This window comes from Centropristis striata, chromosome 23, assembly GCF_030273125.1.
Source record: "Centropristis striata isolate RG_2023a ecotype Rhode Island chromosome 23, C.striata_1.0, whole genome shotgun sequence".
In the NCBI taxonomy this organism is placed as follows: domain Eukaryota; kingdom Metazoa; phylum Chordata; class Actinopteri; order Perciformes; family Serranidae; genus Centropristis; species Centropristis striata.
In genome coordinates, this window is record NC_081539.1 from 5,315,739 (window position 1) to 5,333,684 (window position 17,946).

Genomic DNA, 17,946 nt, shown 5'->3' on the forward strand with positions numbered 1-17,946 from the left:
AAACACCATTCACTCCAACGGGAAACACAAACACAAAAGTTCAAAAGCTTCAGAAAGACCATAAAAATAATTAAAATCTTCAAGGCGAGCTGGGTTCGTATCCCCATGCATTTGTTCTGAAGACAAGCACATTTTGATATTTTTACTGCAGTAAGTTTAGAATGCAGGACTTGTACTTGTAGTGGAGTAATTTCAGAGTGGTATCAGTACTTTTCCTGCAGTAAATGATCTGAATATGTTGGTCTGTACACAGTTTAACCGTGCAAAGACGACAAGAAGCATTAAATCTTCTCTTTTGCAGAGGGACGTTTGTACTGCAGCACCACTGCGTCTCACACAAACGTGCACACTGAGGCTGCAGGTAAGAACAGATGGAGTGAAGATTCTGCAGCTCTGACATCCAAACCAGGTTTTCACAGCGAGCAGACACAAGGAGGGTCTCATAACATAATAATTAATAGCATAATAACAATAAAGTGGGAGGTTATTTGATCCAGTGCATAGCAAGGTTATAATAGTTTTGGATTTTTCATTAGTTTTAGTTTTAATTTCGTTGTCAATTTTTGTTTTCAAATTCAGTTAGTTTTAATTAGTTTTTAGAGTGAGTTTGCTAGTTTTGATTAGTTTTATTTTTTGGAAAATGCTTAGTTTTAGTTTAGTTTTTATTAGTTTTAGTGTTAGTTTTAGTTTTTTGTAATGGGGTATTTGTTGGGTGCCAGATTCAATAAGGTCACAATAAATGTTTCCTTTATTTCTTTGTCTGATCCATCTCAGCCCCAATAAGTTTACTAAGTCATAAAACCAGATAGATGAAATAGATTTCATATCAACCAAAAAGGTTTATGTATGAAAAAAGTTGTCAAAGACGAAAATTAAGGACATTTTCACTATGATTTTAGTTAGTTTTAGTTAGTTTTGTAACCACAAAATACAGTTTCAGTTAGTTATCGTTTTTTTAAAAACTCCTGTTTTTATTTTTATTTCAGTTAACAAAAATGTTTTTTCAATTCTAGTTTTCGTTATTTCGTTAGTTTTCGTTAACTATAATAACCTTGGTGCATAGTGTAGACGGCATTTTAAAAGTTTGTTTATTTGTCAGCAGGAGAACGGAAAAGCTACTGGTACGATTTTCATGAAACTTGGTGGGTAGTTGGAGCATGAACCAAAAAAGAGCACGTTAAATTTTGGAGTGGATCCTCGAAGGAGACTAAAAACTGTCCACTGAAATCCACAAAGAAGAATAAAAGTGCGACTGTTCCTTTAATGTGAAGGCAGGTCACTGGTAAATAATAGCAATAAAATCTTGCGATGTGATTTTTCTGGAGGTTATTTGATCCAGTGCATAGTCTAGACGGCATTTTAAAAGCTTGTTTGTTTGTCAGCAGGAGAACGGAAAAACTACCGGTACGATTTTCATGAAACTTGGTGGAAAGTTGGAGCATGAGCCAAGAAAGAGCACATTAAATTTCGGAGTGGATCGCGGGGTGGATACATAAATTATTTTCGTTAATATCGTGAGTGAGGGCATGACTCTCCCAGTGCCCTTCTAGTACTTTTACTGTAGTAAAGGATCTGAATATGTTGGTCTGAACACAGTTTAACCGTGCAAAGCTGCAAAGACGACAAGAAGCATTAAATCTTCTCTTTTGCAGAGGGACGTTTGTATTGCAGCACCACTGTGTCTCACACAAGCGTGCACACTGAGGCTGCAGGTAAGAACCAGCGCAGATGTTGGGTAAAGCTTCTGCAGCTCTGACTCAGTGAAACCTCCTCCTCTGATATCCAAACCAGGTTTTCACAGCGAGCAGACACAGGGAGGGGCTCAATGGGTAATAGGTTATTTGATCCAGTACCTCAAGTAGACGGCATTTTTTAAAAGTGTGTTTGTTTGTCAGCAGGAGAACGGAAAAACTACCAGTACGATTTTCATGAAACTTGGTGGATAGTTGGAGCATGAGCCAAGAAAGAGCACATTAAATTTCAGAGTGGATCCGCGAGAATACACAAATTATTTTTCGTTAACATCGTGAGTGAGGGCATGATCTCCCGGTGCCCTCCTAGTTCATTCTGATGTAATTTTCAGGTCTTTTCAGAGGAAACTTCCTCTTTTCAGTCCTCCTCTTCACCTGCATCAAAGCCGTGATTGGTCCTTCCTCTGCCTCTGCTCGCAGGCTGACCTCCAGGTCCAGACTGGTATCCATACTGGTCACCATTATCCTCATACTGGCCCTGTTGCTGCTCCCCGTCCTGGTCGTACTGGTCCTGCTGCTGCTGCTGCTGCTGGTAGTGGTGCCCCCTCTCCTCTGGGGCGGACCAGCCCTGGTAGGGTCTCTCCTCCTGCTCCTGGGGGTAAGAGTCGTCGTCGGGGGAGAAGGTGTCGTCGTCGAAGTGGTCGTCGTAGCGCTGGTAGGAGCTGGCGTGCGCCTGCTGCTCCCGGGCGTTGAGCTCCAGCGTGCTGTGCCACATGCCGTAACAAGCGTAGATCAACAAGCCTGAGGAGGGACGGGACGGGGACGGTTAGAGACAGACAGCAGGTAGAGAAAACTGTCCAGCTGGAGACTGTTATCCTCCTTCATCAAATCCAGAAGGTGGGGAACTCTTCCCTCACTTCATCATCTGTCAGCCAACTGCAGGTCTAACAGTCTGCATGTACAGTCTGTTCTTCCCTCATGTAAGAGAAAAGATAAAAAAACAGTTTTCTACTCTATTTATCCAGTTTATATTTCCCTCAGTAGGCACCAGGTGTATGCAGGCTTCACTCAGACATGCCACAGTCTTAAAATAAACTTCAAACCTAAATAAATGTGTTATTAGCCAAATGTGTCATTGCAGTATTTGCAGACAACTGTTTTTTCAGCTTCCAGATGCATTGGCAGCATCTGTACTGTTGGCAAAAGTCTGTTTTATCTCCATATCCTACCCACACTGCAAAAGCGGCTGAAAATCGTTCCCTTAATAACACATTGGGCCTCATGTAAGAACCAATTTTCTTGTACAATCATGGAAAAAATGATTAGACAATTGTTTTCTTCAGTTTCTTCTTCATTTTAATGCCTGGTACAACTAAAGGGACATTTGCTTGGACAAATATAATGATAACAACAAAAATAACTGATAAGAGTTTACTTAAAGAGGTTATATCTAGACATTTTCCATGTATTTCTTTATAATAACCAAAATCATTATGAAGAAATCCATGGAAAATGTCTGGCTCTCAGCTCTTAAATTAAACTCTTAACAGCTATTTTTGTTGTTATCATTATATTTGTCCAAACAAATGTACTTTTAGTTGTACCAGGCATTAACATGAACAAGAAAGCAAGGAGAAAACAAGGGTTTAATCTTTTTTTTTTCATGACTGTATATTGAATTTTCCCTTCAGAACAAACTCCACGTGGTGCAGAACTAATTTTTGCAGTTTTTCACTCATGCATTGTTTACTTTTATTACTTTCAAGCTACTTTGAGTTTGGAAATTCTATATAAATGATTAAGAAAGCTAAGATATGAGTATGATAGTTTTTTTTTGCATGAGCTCCAGTCTCACTCATCTTTCTTATAGAGACGCTCGGCATCTCTTTCTGACTCACAGGAACTCTTTTGGATGCATGGCAGGGGCGTGTCCAGAGAGAGGGCACGGGGTGGCCCCAGCCCCCTACACACAATGCATTATCTTATTAAACATCTGCTCTTTTGCAGACATTTGCAGAATAGAAATCTCAACATTGGATGAAGCCAGGTTTAAAATTCTTGTTTTAGTTTATTGATTTCAGAGTTTACACATAAAATATCATGTGTTTGTACTGATTTAAATGATCCTTTTTGGTTTTATTTACTTCTTAACCCCTTTTGGAACCTTATCATGGCTTAAACTGATAAAAAAAAAAACACACTTCGAAGCCTTTATAGCTCATTTAGTTCATGCCATGGTATAATCATCTTAATGCACTCTGAGGTTACAGTAGAGAAAATAACAGAACCTGAGTTGCCTCCTTTTAATCCGTTATATTCTATATTTAAACAACTTTTTATGCTGCATTTCAAATCCATAATAAAAAATCTTTCCTCTCACCTATGAAGCACCAGATGGTGAAGCGGGTCCAGGTGAGCGGAGACAGTTTCAGCATGAGGTAGCTGTTGACCAGTATGGCCGCGGCGGGGACGAAGGGCACGCAGGGCGCCATGTAGGGCAGCTTCCTGCCGCTCTCCGGCTGCTGCAGGATCCGGATCAACAGACTCACCAAGCCGCAGGCCAGCATCGTGGCGGTGAGGCCTGAAAACACCGCCCTGACTCCGGTGTGCTGCTCAACGCCAAATATAACGCACATCCAGAGCATGAAGGACTTGACGAAGAAGAGGAGGGTGCACATGGTGACTGTGCGGCCGGTGGAGGGCGTGGGCCGGGCCGAGGCGTCGGGCATCCCCAGCCGCAGCCGCAGCGTGTAGTAGTGACCTCCCAGGAGCCTCTTCAGCAGCGAGGCGTGGCCCGTGTGGAAGTCAGAGTCGTCCCCCTCGCCTTCAGTCCCGCCGGCGTGGTAGGACGCCGATCCGTCAGAGTCTCCGATCAGCATCTGGTCGTCTTTGGTGGGAGCCGCCGCGTCGTCCTGGTGCTTCAGGCCGCCAGCGTCCTCGCCGGAGTCGAACTGGTGCGTGTCGGTCTGGTCGTCCGGCTGGTAGCGCAGCAGCAGCACGCACACGCTGACCAGAGTGTAGGCCAGCAGCGTGCCGATGGACATCATCTCGATCAGGTCCCTGAGGCTCACCAGCAGAGCGAGCAGCGCCGCCATGCTCCCGGACACCACGCACGCCACCGTGGGAGTATGCGTCAGCGCAGACACACGAGACAAGAACCTGCAGAGACACTCAGAGTCAGACAGCTGGAACCCCTCAGCCAGGGGCGCATTAATGAACGGGCTAACCTGGCCCAGCCCCAGGGCCTCCACCATGGGGGGGGCTCTAAAAAGTGAGAATAATTATGTAAGCCAATGAGCACTCGACGGTGACGCACTAGGGTTGTGGACGATAAACCGATGTGACCGGAAATTTGGTTTAACAAGTGAGAGATACGGCTGCGTCGGTAGCAGCCTCCTCAATTGTTACAAATCAGACATGAATTAGGATGAATCGGTTGTAGAGTCATTGATCGGTTGTAGAGTCATGGATTGGGTATCGCAAGACTTGGAATCGGTTGGCGGCTTCACACACTTACAGTTTGTGTCAGCGTCTCTAAAACAATGCGAGAGCTGAAGCTGCTCGCGAAACGGTTCGCATGCAACTCCATGGGTCTCTCCCAAGTCTCTGATTTTGCATCCCTGCTTAAATTAATCTTATGTAATATTCTAATTTTCTGAGACACTGAGTTTTTGGTTTCCATTATCTCTAAGCCAGAATCATCAAAATTACAAGAAAAACAGGCTTGAAATATTTCACTCTAAGCGTAATGAATCTATATAATGTACGAGTTTCACTTTCTGAAATGATTGACAAAAAATATTGAATTTTTTCATGATATTCTAATTTTTTGAGATGTACCTGCAATGCGCCAACCACTGAGGGATGGGGGGCCTCATAAAGTTCTGTAGCCCAGGGGCCTCCAGTGATGTAAATGCACCCCTGCCCTCAGTGAGTGTCCCGCCTCCTCACCTGAACAGCAGGCCGTCCCGGGACATGGCGTAGATGACTCGGGGCATGGGGAACAGAGAGCCCAGCAGGGACACGGTCAGGCCGGCGATGGCGCCCGCAGCCACCGTGTACTTCCCCAACAGGAAGCCGTGCACCGCGAACATCTCCATGAGAGGAGCGGAGCCGTCGATGATGTTGTAGGGAACCATGAGGGTCAGGATCACACTCACCTGCACAGACGGAAAGGTTCACCACTTAAAGACTTCCTTCTCCATCGGAACTCTCAAACCAGCTCTTTACTTTCAGCTCAGCAGGTACCATCAGCCCACAGCTGTTGGCACATTTTATCTTAAGACACGACAGAAAGCAACATGACCAAGTTTTCTAGTCAGATTTTGTGACTACTGACCGACACGTAGGCAGTGAGGCAGGTGACCAGCGAGGCGGTGATGGCGTACGGGATGGACGTGTTCGGGTTCTTCGCCTCCTCTCCCGTCGTGGCGATGATGTCGAAGCCGATGAAGGCGTAGAAGCACGTCGCTGCACCTTGCATCACCTGATCAGCAGCAAAACACAAATCACTTATTTCTTTTTTTAAATCTTTGACAAAAAAAACCCCCAGCAAAGTGGTTGGACGTTGAGGGACAAGGACATTTAGCTTAGCTTAGCTTAGCTTAGCTTAACTTAGCTTAGCTGTAGCTGAAGTGTTAAAACTATTATTTGCTAAATCTTCAGTGACTTTACAGAAGAGCTGTTCAATGAACATTTAAGAATTACTTCTTCTATTTGGCTACAGGTCAAGAGAGAGAACCTGTCCTGAAAACCAGTTAGAACTAGATCAGGGTGCAGCTATTTCAGAAAAAAACATACACACAAGTATTGACACCATAAGGCGTGTTTCCACTGAGTACTTTCTGAGTACTTTTTAGAAAGTGGCTGAGTGTTTTGGCTCCGCCCACTAGTTAGTTCCCCTCGGCCTCTGTTCCCATACAGGTACTTTTGTAGCGGCTAACCAACGGAGTTAATGTGTCAACCCCTCTAGAGACTCTTTGTCTCTACATTTAGACTATTCAGACCCCTCTAGCAACTCTTTTTCAAAAAAGCGACAAGCGCCAAATCTATCTACTTTTTCTGGTGTTATTGGAGACTCGTTCCTACTCTTCTTAAATAGCAGCAGGCACTGTCCCAAAGCACTCACAATCGGCCCAGTCCTCCTGCAGCAGTCTCTCCCAGCTGCAGTCACAGCAGGAGATGTTAGCCGCTCAGCGTCCAGTTTGCAAATGAATCACTCAGGTGCAAATCGCCGCTCAGTAGTTCGGGTAGCGACTTATTGAGCTGCTACCTGAGCCGCTAAACGGTGGAGTTGGGCGGATCCTCTCTCCCAAACCACACCCACAGCTGCTCAGTAGAGGGACAAGTTAAGTACCTAATGGAAACGCAACTTTTGGCTTCAAAAAAGGAACTAAGAAACGGAAGGTGTCTAGTTTTGAAATGAAATATGGAGGTGGTAGAGGTGGAGGTGTACAGTATTGGTTGGCTACTGCGTCTCCACCCAAAACTGACCAATTGTGACAAGCCCAACCTACTGTCGGGGTCCCACACTCAGAAGAAAACTGTGAATTGAGGAACTTTTTGGCACTCATTTGGCTATTATTCTTTCAATAAATGATAAACTGTATTCAGTTGTTTTGAGTCTTATGTAAAAATCAAGTATAGAGCAAAAGAACCAGGCAGGGCAGAGTCGGGAGGCTTTAAGAGCTCTAACAACGGCTCACCCCGGACCAGCCGTAGGGCAGGAACTGGCCGCTCCCCCAGTTGCTGGCAGAGATGAAGAAGAGTCCGGCGATGATCATGAAGACCCAGACCACCAGGTTGACCACGTTGAGGACGTTGTTGAAGCCAACTGAGTTACGCACGCCGAGAGCGATGACGACTGTGACCAGCAGGGCGATGAACAGGGCCAGCAGGTCCGGGTACGTGTCCTCTCCTTTACCTGAGAGACAGATACAGCAGCATCATTCAGACCCTTTTTATTGAGATTAGGGGGAGTAGATTTTAAGGTGGAGATTTTTTTTTGCTGCTTTATTATTCAACTTCACTGTGTTTAAGAGGTTTTACAGTATAGAGTCAGTTTTTCAGTCAGTTATTTTCATTTAATTTACTGTATTATTTTACAGGGTTTTTCTTGTTTGTTTTTTTACTAGACACCAATGCACAAAAATCAATAAAAATGTAATTTAAAAAAATCAAATACATAAAAATTAAAGAGAAAAAACACTTAAGAGCTACACTGTAAAAATAAGAAATACAAATATTTTCCAGAAATGTATTGTATAATTTTTTTCAGGGTTTGTCTTTAAAAAAAAGACCACTTTTTTTTTTTTTTTTACAATGTAGCTCTCTGTGTTTTTTTCTCTTTATTTTTTATTTATCATATATTTTTAAATTACATTTTATGTATTTTTTTTATGACATTTTTATTTATTTGATTTTATTTTGAATTACACTTTTATTGATTTTTCAGGCAATTGTCTCCAGTTTATTAATTTTGTTGGTCTTTTCTGACAAGACAAACACTTTAAAAAAATACAGTAAATTTCTGGAACATATTTTTATTTTTTACAGTGTAGCTCGTTAGTGTTTTTTTATTTATTTATTTATTTTTTTTAATTAATTTTCTTTTAGTTGATTTTTTAAAATACCATTTTTATTGATGTCTGTGCATTGGTCTTTAGTTTTTTAAATTTAATTAATTAATGTAGAAACAAGAAAAACCCTTTAAAATAATACTGTACATTTCTGGAATATATTTATATTTTTTCAGAGTAAAGTGAGCAGAAGAATGTTTTTTACTTTACTGTGTGATTCTGGTTGCAGTCTATATAATCTGAGTGTGACGCTGCATGTTCAGGCTGTTATAATCGGCTCATAACGTGCTAATAAACTGACCGAGTCCTCGGAGCGTGCCCAGGTGTGTGATCATGTAGTGGCTGATGCTGTGATTGGCCAGAGAGTCGAACATGCTGCTGAGCGCCGAGGCTCCGGCTGCCGTGCCGATCAGGTACTCCAGGATCAGATTCCAGCCGATGAAAAACGCCACAAACTCCCCGACAGTGACGTAGCTGTAGGTGTAGGCCGATCCCGTCGTCTTCGGGACCCGGACCCCGAACTCTGCGTAGCACACACCTGAACACACACACACACACACACACACACACACACACACACACACACACACACACACACAATTAGACAAGAGTGGTTTTAATATAAAACATTAAAAAAGGGGTGTAAGTCCAAATTTAACTTACTCGCGCTTAATTATTAGATTTATTTTGCTGCTTTATTATTCAACTTAGAGTATTATTTAACAGGGGTTTTCTTGTTTTTTTTTCTGTGCAAATGCCATAAAAATAAACTACTTTTATTACAAATATTAACCATAAATTGAAATTGAATATAGACTTCAACATTCAAAAAGTAATTTACTTTTTTGTGGCATTTGCACTTTAAAGTAATAGAGTAAATTTCTAGAAAATAGCTTCTTTTTTTTCTTTTGTTACAGTGTAGCTCTTATGTGATTTTTTTTCTCTTTAATTTTTATTTATAAGATTTTTTTTAATTACATTTTTATTTATTTGAATTTTTAAAATGACATTTTTATTGATTTTTGTGCATTGGTATATATTTATTTTAATTTATTTGGTCTTTTCTGACAAACAAGAAAAACCTTTAAAATAATACAGTACATTTCTGGCAAATATTTTTATTATTTACAGAGAAGCTCTTAAGTGTTTTTTTTCTCTTACATTTTTATTTATTTAATTCTTTTTTATTACATTTTTATTTGATCTTTTAAAATTACATTTTTATAGATTTTTGTGCATTGGTCTATAGTTTTTAAATATATTTGGTCTTTTGGATACATTTATTTTCCTTTAATTTGCTATTGTTTTTTATTTTATTTTTTATGGATTTCTATATATTTACTACATACAATATTGTCTTAAATGGATTCGTTTTTGCAAATTTTTGCTATTTTTAAATTATATTTTATATGTGTTGTCAGATTTCCTATTTACAGAAAACCTTTTTTTAAGTTTAAAAGTCTTTTTCAAATTTTTTAAGTATCTTAAATTTGGCCTAAAGCTGTGTATTGAGTAAATGTACTTGGTATTCTTGAACAAATATAAAATACTCAGCTCCTCTCCAGCCTCACCTGACAGTATGGAGGCCACGGCTGCGATAATAAAGGACAGGATGACCCCGGGCCCGGCCATGGACTTGGCCACCAGCCCGGCCACCACGTACATCCCCGTGCCCACGCAGCTGCCCACGCCCAGCGACACCAGGTCCACGGTGGTCAGGACCTTGGCGAGGCCGACCGGCGAGCCCTCCCCGAGCTCGGTGAGGTCGTCGGAGCCGTGAGCCATGGAGCCCACGGGCTTGGTCCTCACCAGGCGGGAGTACATGTTGAACCAGGCGTCGCCCAGAGAGACGCGGCCCAGCCACGCCGCCATCACCGCGCCCCGTTACCACCTGCTGCTGTGTGTTCGGGACCTCTTCTACCTTCTCTCTGGTGCTCCCTCGATCATTCTTTCACTGCGCCTCCACTTTCTTCTTCTCTGTTAGGATCGAGAGCCACATATCAGTGGTGGAATGTATCTCAAGTACTGTACTTAAGTACAGTTTTAAGGTACTTGTACATTACTTGGGTATAGGGTTGTCGAAAGTATCGATACACAAAAAAGTATCGATACTAAAACGTTGTATCCGGATACAATACTAATTTTCAAAAGTATCGAGTATCTGAAGCTTGTTACCATAGTTGCAGTTTCTTTTTGCACAACTGTTTTTTACTATAAACATTCAACCAGCATTTTTCTTGTTAATAAAAATATTTCTGTTAAATTCTGGGGTCTTTGTTTTTATCCTTGTGGTATCGAAAATGGTATCGAGTATCGAATATTTTCCTGAGTATTGGTATCGGGTTGAAAATTTTAGTATCGTGACAACCCTACTTGGGTATTTCCATTTTATGCTAATTTATACTTGTACTTCACTACATTTTAAGGCAAATGTTGTACTTTTTACACCACTACATTTAGCTGACAGCTTCAGTTACTGTTCAGGTCGAGATTTAACATGAAGAAATATATCAATTAAAAAATGATTCCACAGGTTTATAAATTAAATCACATAACTGTGTATTAAGTAGTTAAATGAGCCTGACCTTGACATCATGAATAAATGCATCAATATTAATAATCTAATAATATATTTGGATATATAAAACAATCTGAAAGGTTCCGTTCTGCATATTTTTACTTTTGATAGATATGTTTATTTTGGCCATGTATTTAAATAACTTCCACTCAGTTCCTAAGCAGTCGGACATATATAAATATAAAATAACAAAATTAACATATCAATTGGATCAAATAATCATCTAATGATATTCTCAATAGCTTAAATGATTCTTTGACCCAGAAAATGTAGCTTTTGACACCAAGATTGACCTTCTAAGTGTCCTGGAAGATATATTGGTTCTCATAGACTTTCTATGGCTGCCATCTTCGTTCCGCAATCTTGATGAAGTGGCTCCCATCAAAAATTTAGCCTACGCTATGCTGCATGCTCGGTCAGGTCTGATCTTACTAATGTTGTTCTGGGAGAATAGAAACGATCAGGAAATTGTGGCCGCATGAACCTTAAAAGGTCAGCTGGACATCAATCATGACACCCAAGTTTTGTGCAGAGCATTTCAAGGTTTCCATACCTCCAATTCAAGCACTTTTCAAGCATTTCCAAGCTTTTCCAGCAGCTACAGCTGTTGTAAATTGCATATTATTCACAGTGCATACAGAATGCTGAATATTTCACAACTTCATCCCATTCATTTAGATGTTATTGTGCTATAAATAACTAAGATTATGTCTTTTAAGAAAGGTGACAAGTTAAGACATTTAAGAAATCGGCCTCCCCCAACAAGAGGCCGGTGAACCAGCAGAGGATGATGGGATACCATCAGCTGTTCTCATGACTCACTAGAGCGAGACTCCCTCTCTGAAACATTCATGAAGACGAGGATCTTCTTTCACAACGGAAAGCTTCGACTATGGAAGCTAAAACTGAACCGCACACACTCCTGAAGCAATATCTACAAATCTGAAGTTACTGCTGCAGACTTTAGAGCACGGGAGGGCAGTTTTCTGAAAAAGGCAAATGCCACAATTATAAAAATCCAGCCTTTAAATAGCTGTAATTCTATGATAAATTAGATTATATGATATTAGATTATCATCTTGTTTTCTATTTCCTTTGAGATGACATCCGGTGATTCAAGTCAACAGTCGCCAACCAAAAATGTTGGCAGTGTCCATTTCTGCAACGTTTTTTGACAGCCAAATATATAGGCATTGTTCCTTTGGGGAGAAACCATAAATATGTTTATAGACGCTTACATTCAGGCAGCTGTGAGGGGAAGTGGAGGGACCAACAAACCAGAACTTTGAATCAGGAGACCTGTATTTGCATCCTTTTGTTTGGAAGTTATGTCTGGAATAAACTGTTTTTATCCAACCTTAAAACCAGTGGTTTTGGTACCTGGAAACTTAACTGAAGTGTTTTCAGAAAAAAATGGAGTCGTCACTGTTTTAAGCAGTGGTAGTCACGTGGCATGAAGTCGAATCAAATTTTGTAGCAAAATCTTGAATGTTGCTAAAGAAAATGCAAATTAGCGAGTTTTCATCAGCTCGTTAGAGCAAATAAACAAAGCTGCAGTTACAGACTTTGGTCAGTAGATGGCAGTATAATGTGTTACTGTAGGCTAATCTGTCAGTAAACAGGAGAAGAAGAGATTGAGCAAGAGAGAAAAAATAATTAATAAAATAAATAAATAAAAATGGGAATCGGACAACTTTTATCCAATTAGAGAAAATATGTCTTCAGGAATCAAATTCAAGTGGACACTTCTAATTGTTTTTTTTTAATGTTAAATGTTCGATAATTGAGAATGTCAAATAGCAGCTTCACTCCTTAATCCTGCAGCCTGTTTCCACTCAGCTCCAGCTCTCTCAAATGGGAGGGGTTGGACTTCAGAGCCGAGGCCAGAGAAGCACAGCTGATCTCTGACAAAATGCACACTGAAATTCGTTGATGGAAACACGGCTAATAACAATAGTTTTCAGCGCTTAAAACATTCACATTCAAAGTATTTTGGGTTAAAAATGTAGATATTTAACATCTGTAGAAATGTACAATGCCAACATTTTGTCTGGCAACTTTGTTGACATAAACGTGTCAATATCAGCAAAGATTTCAGACAATTTTTTTCCACAATTGGTGTCAACATTCAGGGTGATTTCCAAGTACACTGAGGATGAATTTGAGATCTGAACACATTCAGAAGTGGTCTTGGCCACATTTAAAACTGGCTTAGACGTGCAATCGTGCATGCACTTCTGCATTTGTAAAACAGCCAATAAGAACACCCTCTCTCTCTGAAATGATATGTGATTGGCCAGAGTCTCCCATCACAGGCTAGATTTTCTAAAGCCTGAGAAAAGGCCCAGAGAGGAGCTGCAGAAGTTCAGTTTCCAGTCCACATGAATTATAATACGTTGAAATGTTTATGTGGAATTTTTGCCCAAAGACAGCAAAAAGAAAAAGCAGCCTACCCCTGACTTCAACAGGTTGAAGAGCACAGACAGTGGCACAAACATGCATATATAAAACACCCAACATGCAGGTAAAAGATGCACACCTGAGCACACAGGTAGCACACTCACTGCCTCTCCTGAGTGTCGGTGAGTCCACGTCCTCTGCAGACCTGAGGGAAGTAGTGACGAGACCAGAGGAGCGTTAATCCTTCAGACCTGACATCATGTGATCAGGCTCATACATTATACAACACCTGAGGCTGGACAGGTGTGTGTGTGTGTGTGTGTGTGTGTGTGTGTGTGTGTGTCATCATTCATTCATAGGAAAGGAGGATAGAATAGCTGCTGTGAAGGAGTGTGTGTGAGTTAACTTTGTGCTGCAGCTGACATATGTGACGTTTCTTTACTCTTTGTGTGCAGAGCTGGGAACTGACCAGCTGTGTGTGTGTGTGTGTTTGTGCCTATGTTTGTGTGTGTTTGTGTCTGTGAGTGTGTGTGTATATGTGTCTCTGTGTGTGTTTGAGCCTATGTTTGTGTGTGTTTGTGTCTGTGAGTGTGTGTCTGTGTCTGTATGGGTGTGTGTGTGTGTGTGTATGTGTGTGTGTGTGTTTGTGTCTGTGAGTGTGTGTCTGTATGTGTGTTTCTGTGTGTGTGTGTGTGTGTGTGTGTGTGTGTGTGTGTGTGTTTGGAGACCAGGTGCGTAATTAAAAGTTATCTCACATTTCCAAATGTCTCACTAAAGAAGTGCCATTAAACAAACAAAATGTGTATGTGAAGATTCACAGTGAACTCACAAGATGTTTTCTGGAGCTTTCAGTCGCGTTTCCTTTGAGATGGATGTGTTGGCGCTGGAAACGCCTTGAATCACCTGTAGTTAGCAACGCCCTCTAGTGGTCACAGTAATCGTAATGGACACCAAAAGAATAAGTGAGAATACAGAGTATAAAGAACGACAAAGTCCTCCAGGTTGGGAGGGAGGTGGTGGATGGACTTCGACCCAGGAGTCGTCTATCTCTTTTCTTACCCACTTTAGAAACAACCAGGTCATCTTCTGTATGACATCATCCTGGAGTGTACTGTGATTGGCTAGTACTCCTCTCCTGCAGTTGCTTGTAATTGTAATGAACTAATTTTTTAAGCACAAGGTTTTATAAACTTGTATATTTTTCCTCAATAAAGTGGTTTAAATGAGAACTTATATTTAAAAAAGGAATAAAATGGAATTTATATATAAACAATTTTACAAGTACTGACAAGTGTCACGAATGTTGTAAAAAAAAGATACAAAATTGCCAAAAATGAGCAAAAAAGACATAAAACTACCAATAGACACAAAATAACCATAAATAATGAAAAAAGACACAAAATAAATCAGAAATGACAAAAAAAGACACCAAATTACCTAAATCAATATGAAAAAAGACACAAAATTACCCAAAACCAAAAGTTTCCTCCACATATTGTACATATTGAACTATTGTCATGTTTCCAACCTCTCCTGTCCTCTCCTCTCAGCTCTGTGTAAACAGCCTCTCCTGTCCTCTCAGCTCTGTGTAAACAGCCTCTCCTGTCCTCTCCTCTCAGCTCTGTGTAAACAGCCTCTCCTGTCCTCTCCTCTCAGCTCTGTGTAAACAGATTCTCAGTGAATATTTGTCACGTGACCGTTGGTCTCAGCAGAATCAATCATGTCTTCACAGAGTCTCTGAGGAGCAGAATTTAATGTTTTTAACAGGATCTGCTTAGTGAAAACACTTTATTTTAAATGACACATGGAGAATAAAGAGATTCTGACACAAATATCAACATTTTAACACAAGTTTTGGTCACTTTCTCTCACCAAAACTTAACCTATGACCTATTCAGTGTCGCTGAGGAGCAGAATTTACTGGTTTTAACAGGATCTGGTTAATCCAAACGTTGCCTGTCCAACGCACCACTACTGTAGACAAACCCTTTAAAAACACTGAAACACAGAATAAAAGCTGTCTGACATGCACACACTGTATGGTTTGTGTCTATGCATGTGTTGTATTGTTATCTGCTGGTAATCTGATGCACAGAGTCAGATTACAGCAGCAGACATGGTAACAAGCTGCTCTAAAACAGGAGAAACGAGACACTCGGCTGCTGTTACAGGAAGGTTCAGTGGGAGAAACCGTGAATCCCTCTGAGCCTCCTGAGCTCAGTCGGCTCTCTGCTGCCTGTTGGCTTCAGCACCGAGCCTGAGCTGCTTCATATGACCGCCAGACATGCTGCAGCTTTGATCCTGTCAGTTTGAAATGAAATAATCAGATCCAGCGTGCAGAGCTTTGGGCCAGGACTGGAGCAGCGTGTTACTGTATTCTGCTGAATTATTCCTCACCAGTCCTGGAAGCGGCCGAGCTCACGCTGCTGGGAACACCAGAGTTTTCTGATTGGCTCCTGCTTCCTGACTACTGAGCGTTTCAAATCTCAAATCCGTTAGTTAAAGTAGAAATACTGCTACTGTTGAATGTTGCTTCAGTAAAAAGTACTTATGCATAATCAGCAAAATCCACTTAAAAGTAAAAGTACTCTTTATGCAGACTCCATTCAGAAAACAAGCGTTTTAAAAGTTGTTTTCTTGCCGTCTTGCAGATCTGACAAAACATGAACTCTGACTTTTTACAACGTATTGTATGTAATTATTTCTGCATTTTTATTTAATTGTTCATTTTTTATTTTTTTTTACATCTGTTGACATTTAATCAGCTCTAAATCTAAATCTGGCTAAATTTTTGTAATTTAATTTTCCCTATTATTTTTTTGTCATGCTTACATTTATTTATGCATTTTAACATGTTTTAAAATACATAAAAATAAATGTAAAAATATATATTTTTAAAAATGTACATTTTTTGTATTTTTTTTAATGTATTTATGATTTAAAATGCATAAATAAATGTTAAGTATTTTTAAATCAATAAAAAGTACATTCATTTCCTTTTCAATTTCCCCCATTATTTTTTAAATCTTTTTTTAACATTTATATATACTTGTTTTAAAATAAATATATTTAAATGAACAAATACCTATTGTGTCTATAATAATTTTGTGTCTTTTTATGGTAATTTTGTGTCTTTTTTTGGTAATTTTGTGTCTTTTTTTGGTCATTTTATTTCTTTTTTTAAGTAATTTACTTTTTTTCCCTGTCATTTTGTGTCTTTTAAAAAAAAATGTTTTGTTTTTTTGGTAATTCTGTGTAATTTTTTGGTCATTTTGTGTCTTTTTTTAGTCATTTTGATACTGCCTCCAGCGGCCCCCAGGTAATTTGAGTTTGAGACCCCTGCTCTAAAACATCAGATTATTCCTGCAGCACACCTTCTCACTTCATCTTTTTCCCTGATTTAATAATTTGATTTGATGCCTTTTAAACGTGTGAATCTGACTGTAAACTGCTGAGCGTCTGCCTGCTGTTAAACCCAACAACTGTGACTCTTCATACGAGGCTCTGAGACGCCACCAGCTGAAGGTGGACGCATTCCTGAGGCTACGAGCTTTATAGGCAACAGATGAGCGAACGGGAGGGAATCCAGACACACACACACACACACACACACACACACACACACTATGAAAGAGCATCAACATCCTTTTCTGTTTAAGGGAATAAAAGTGTTTTGCTGGCAGCCTGAAGAGATTCATACAGGAGAGGAGCAGAGATGGAGGATGGACGCGGCGTCATCAAGATTTGTGGAAAAATGTTTCTTCGGTTGTTTTTGTGTCTTTTTTTTTTTATGAATCTGAAACACGAGACCCGAGGTTTCAGTTTATAGATAATAGGATTAATATTTATGAATGTGTTGGAATTAACAATTAATGAGATATAACACTTGTCAGAGATTAATAATAGTAAAGCACTTGACCTTTAGAAAAATTAATTTGTCAGAAAATCCTATATTAGCTCAGTTTTTGTATTAACGCTTGTATTTAATTTGCCCTGTTATATTTTTTGTCATGCTTACATTTATTTATTTATACTAATTTTATTTTTATTCATATAAATTTTTTATGTGTTTTAAAGTATCAATATACTTTAAAACACATAGAAAATGTATTTATATGAAATAAAATGCAGCAAAATAAATGTAAAAGTATTTTTAATTAATACATTTTTTTAATTTCCTATCTATTTTCCTCATTATTTTTTGTCTTGTCTTTTTTAACATATATTTATACTTGTTTTAAAATAAATAAAAATCAATGTAAAAATATATTTTTAAATATTTCTTTGTCATTGTTAAATGTATTTATATTTAAAAAGCATAAAAATAAATGTATTTAATTTCCTATTTTCCCCAGTATTTGTTTTATTTATTTACATGTATTGATACTTTTAAATGAATAAAAACAAATGTAAAAATATTTTCAAAATAAAATAATCGTCATTTTTTTAATGTATTAATATGATTTAAAATCTAAAAGTATATTTTGATTAATAAAAAATAAATCTATTTCATTTCCCCCAATATTTTTGCCTTTTTCTTTCACATGTATTTATACTTGTTTTAAAATAAATATTTTTAAATGAGCATTTTATTTTCACTATTTTATGTTGTCATTTATGTATTTATACATTTTGAAATATTTTTAAATAAATCTTTAAAAAAAAATCCTATCATCTATGTAGTTACGTTTAAAAATAC

General features: G+C 39.1%; 1 protein-coding gene across 1 annotated transcript; it reads right to left on the reverse strand.

The window, feature by feature from the left end:
- Positions 1-1,097: 1,097 nt before the first annotated feature.
- slc7a14b (solute carrier family 7 member 14b) lies at positions 1,098-10,356 on the reverse strand. The gene is made up of 7 exons (XM_059327070.1): positions 9,841-10,356; positions 8,571-8,807; positions 7,397-7,614; positions 6,031-6,177; positions 5,643-5,851; positions 4,072-4,850; positions 1,098-2,492 (listed from the first exon to the last, which is right to left on the reverse strand). The coding sequence occupies exons 1-7, from the start codon at positions 10,139-10,141 to the stop codon at positions 2,110-2,112; spliced, it is 2,274 nt and encodes a 757-aa protein (XP_059183053.1). The 5' UTR covers positions 10,142-10,356; the 3' UTR covers positions 1,098-2,109.
- Between the last annotated feature and the right edge of the window lie 7,590 nt (positions 10,357-17,946).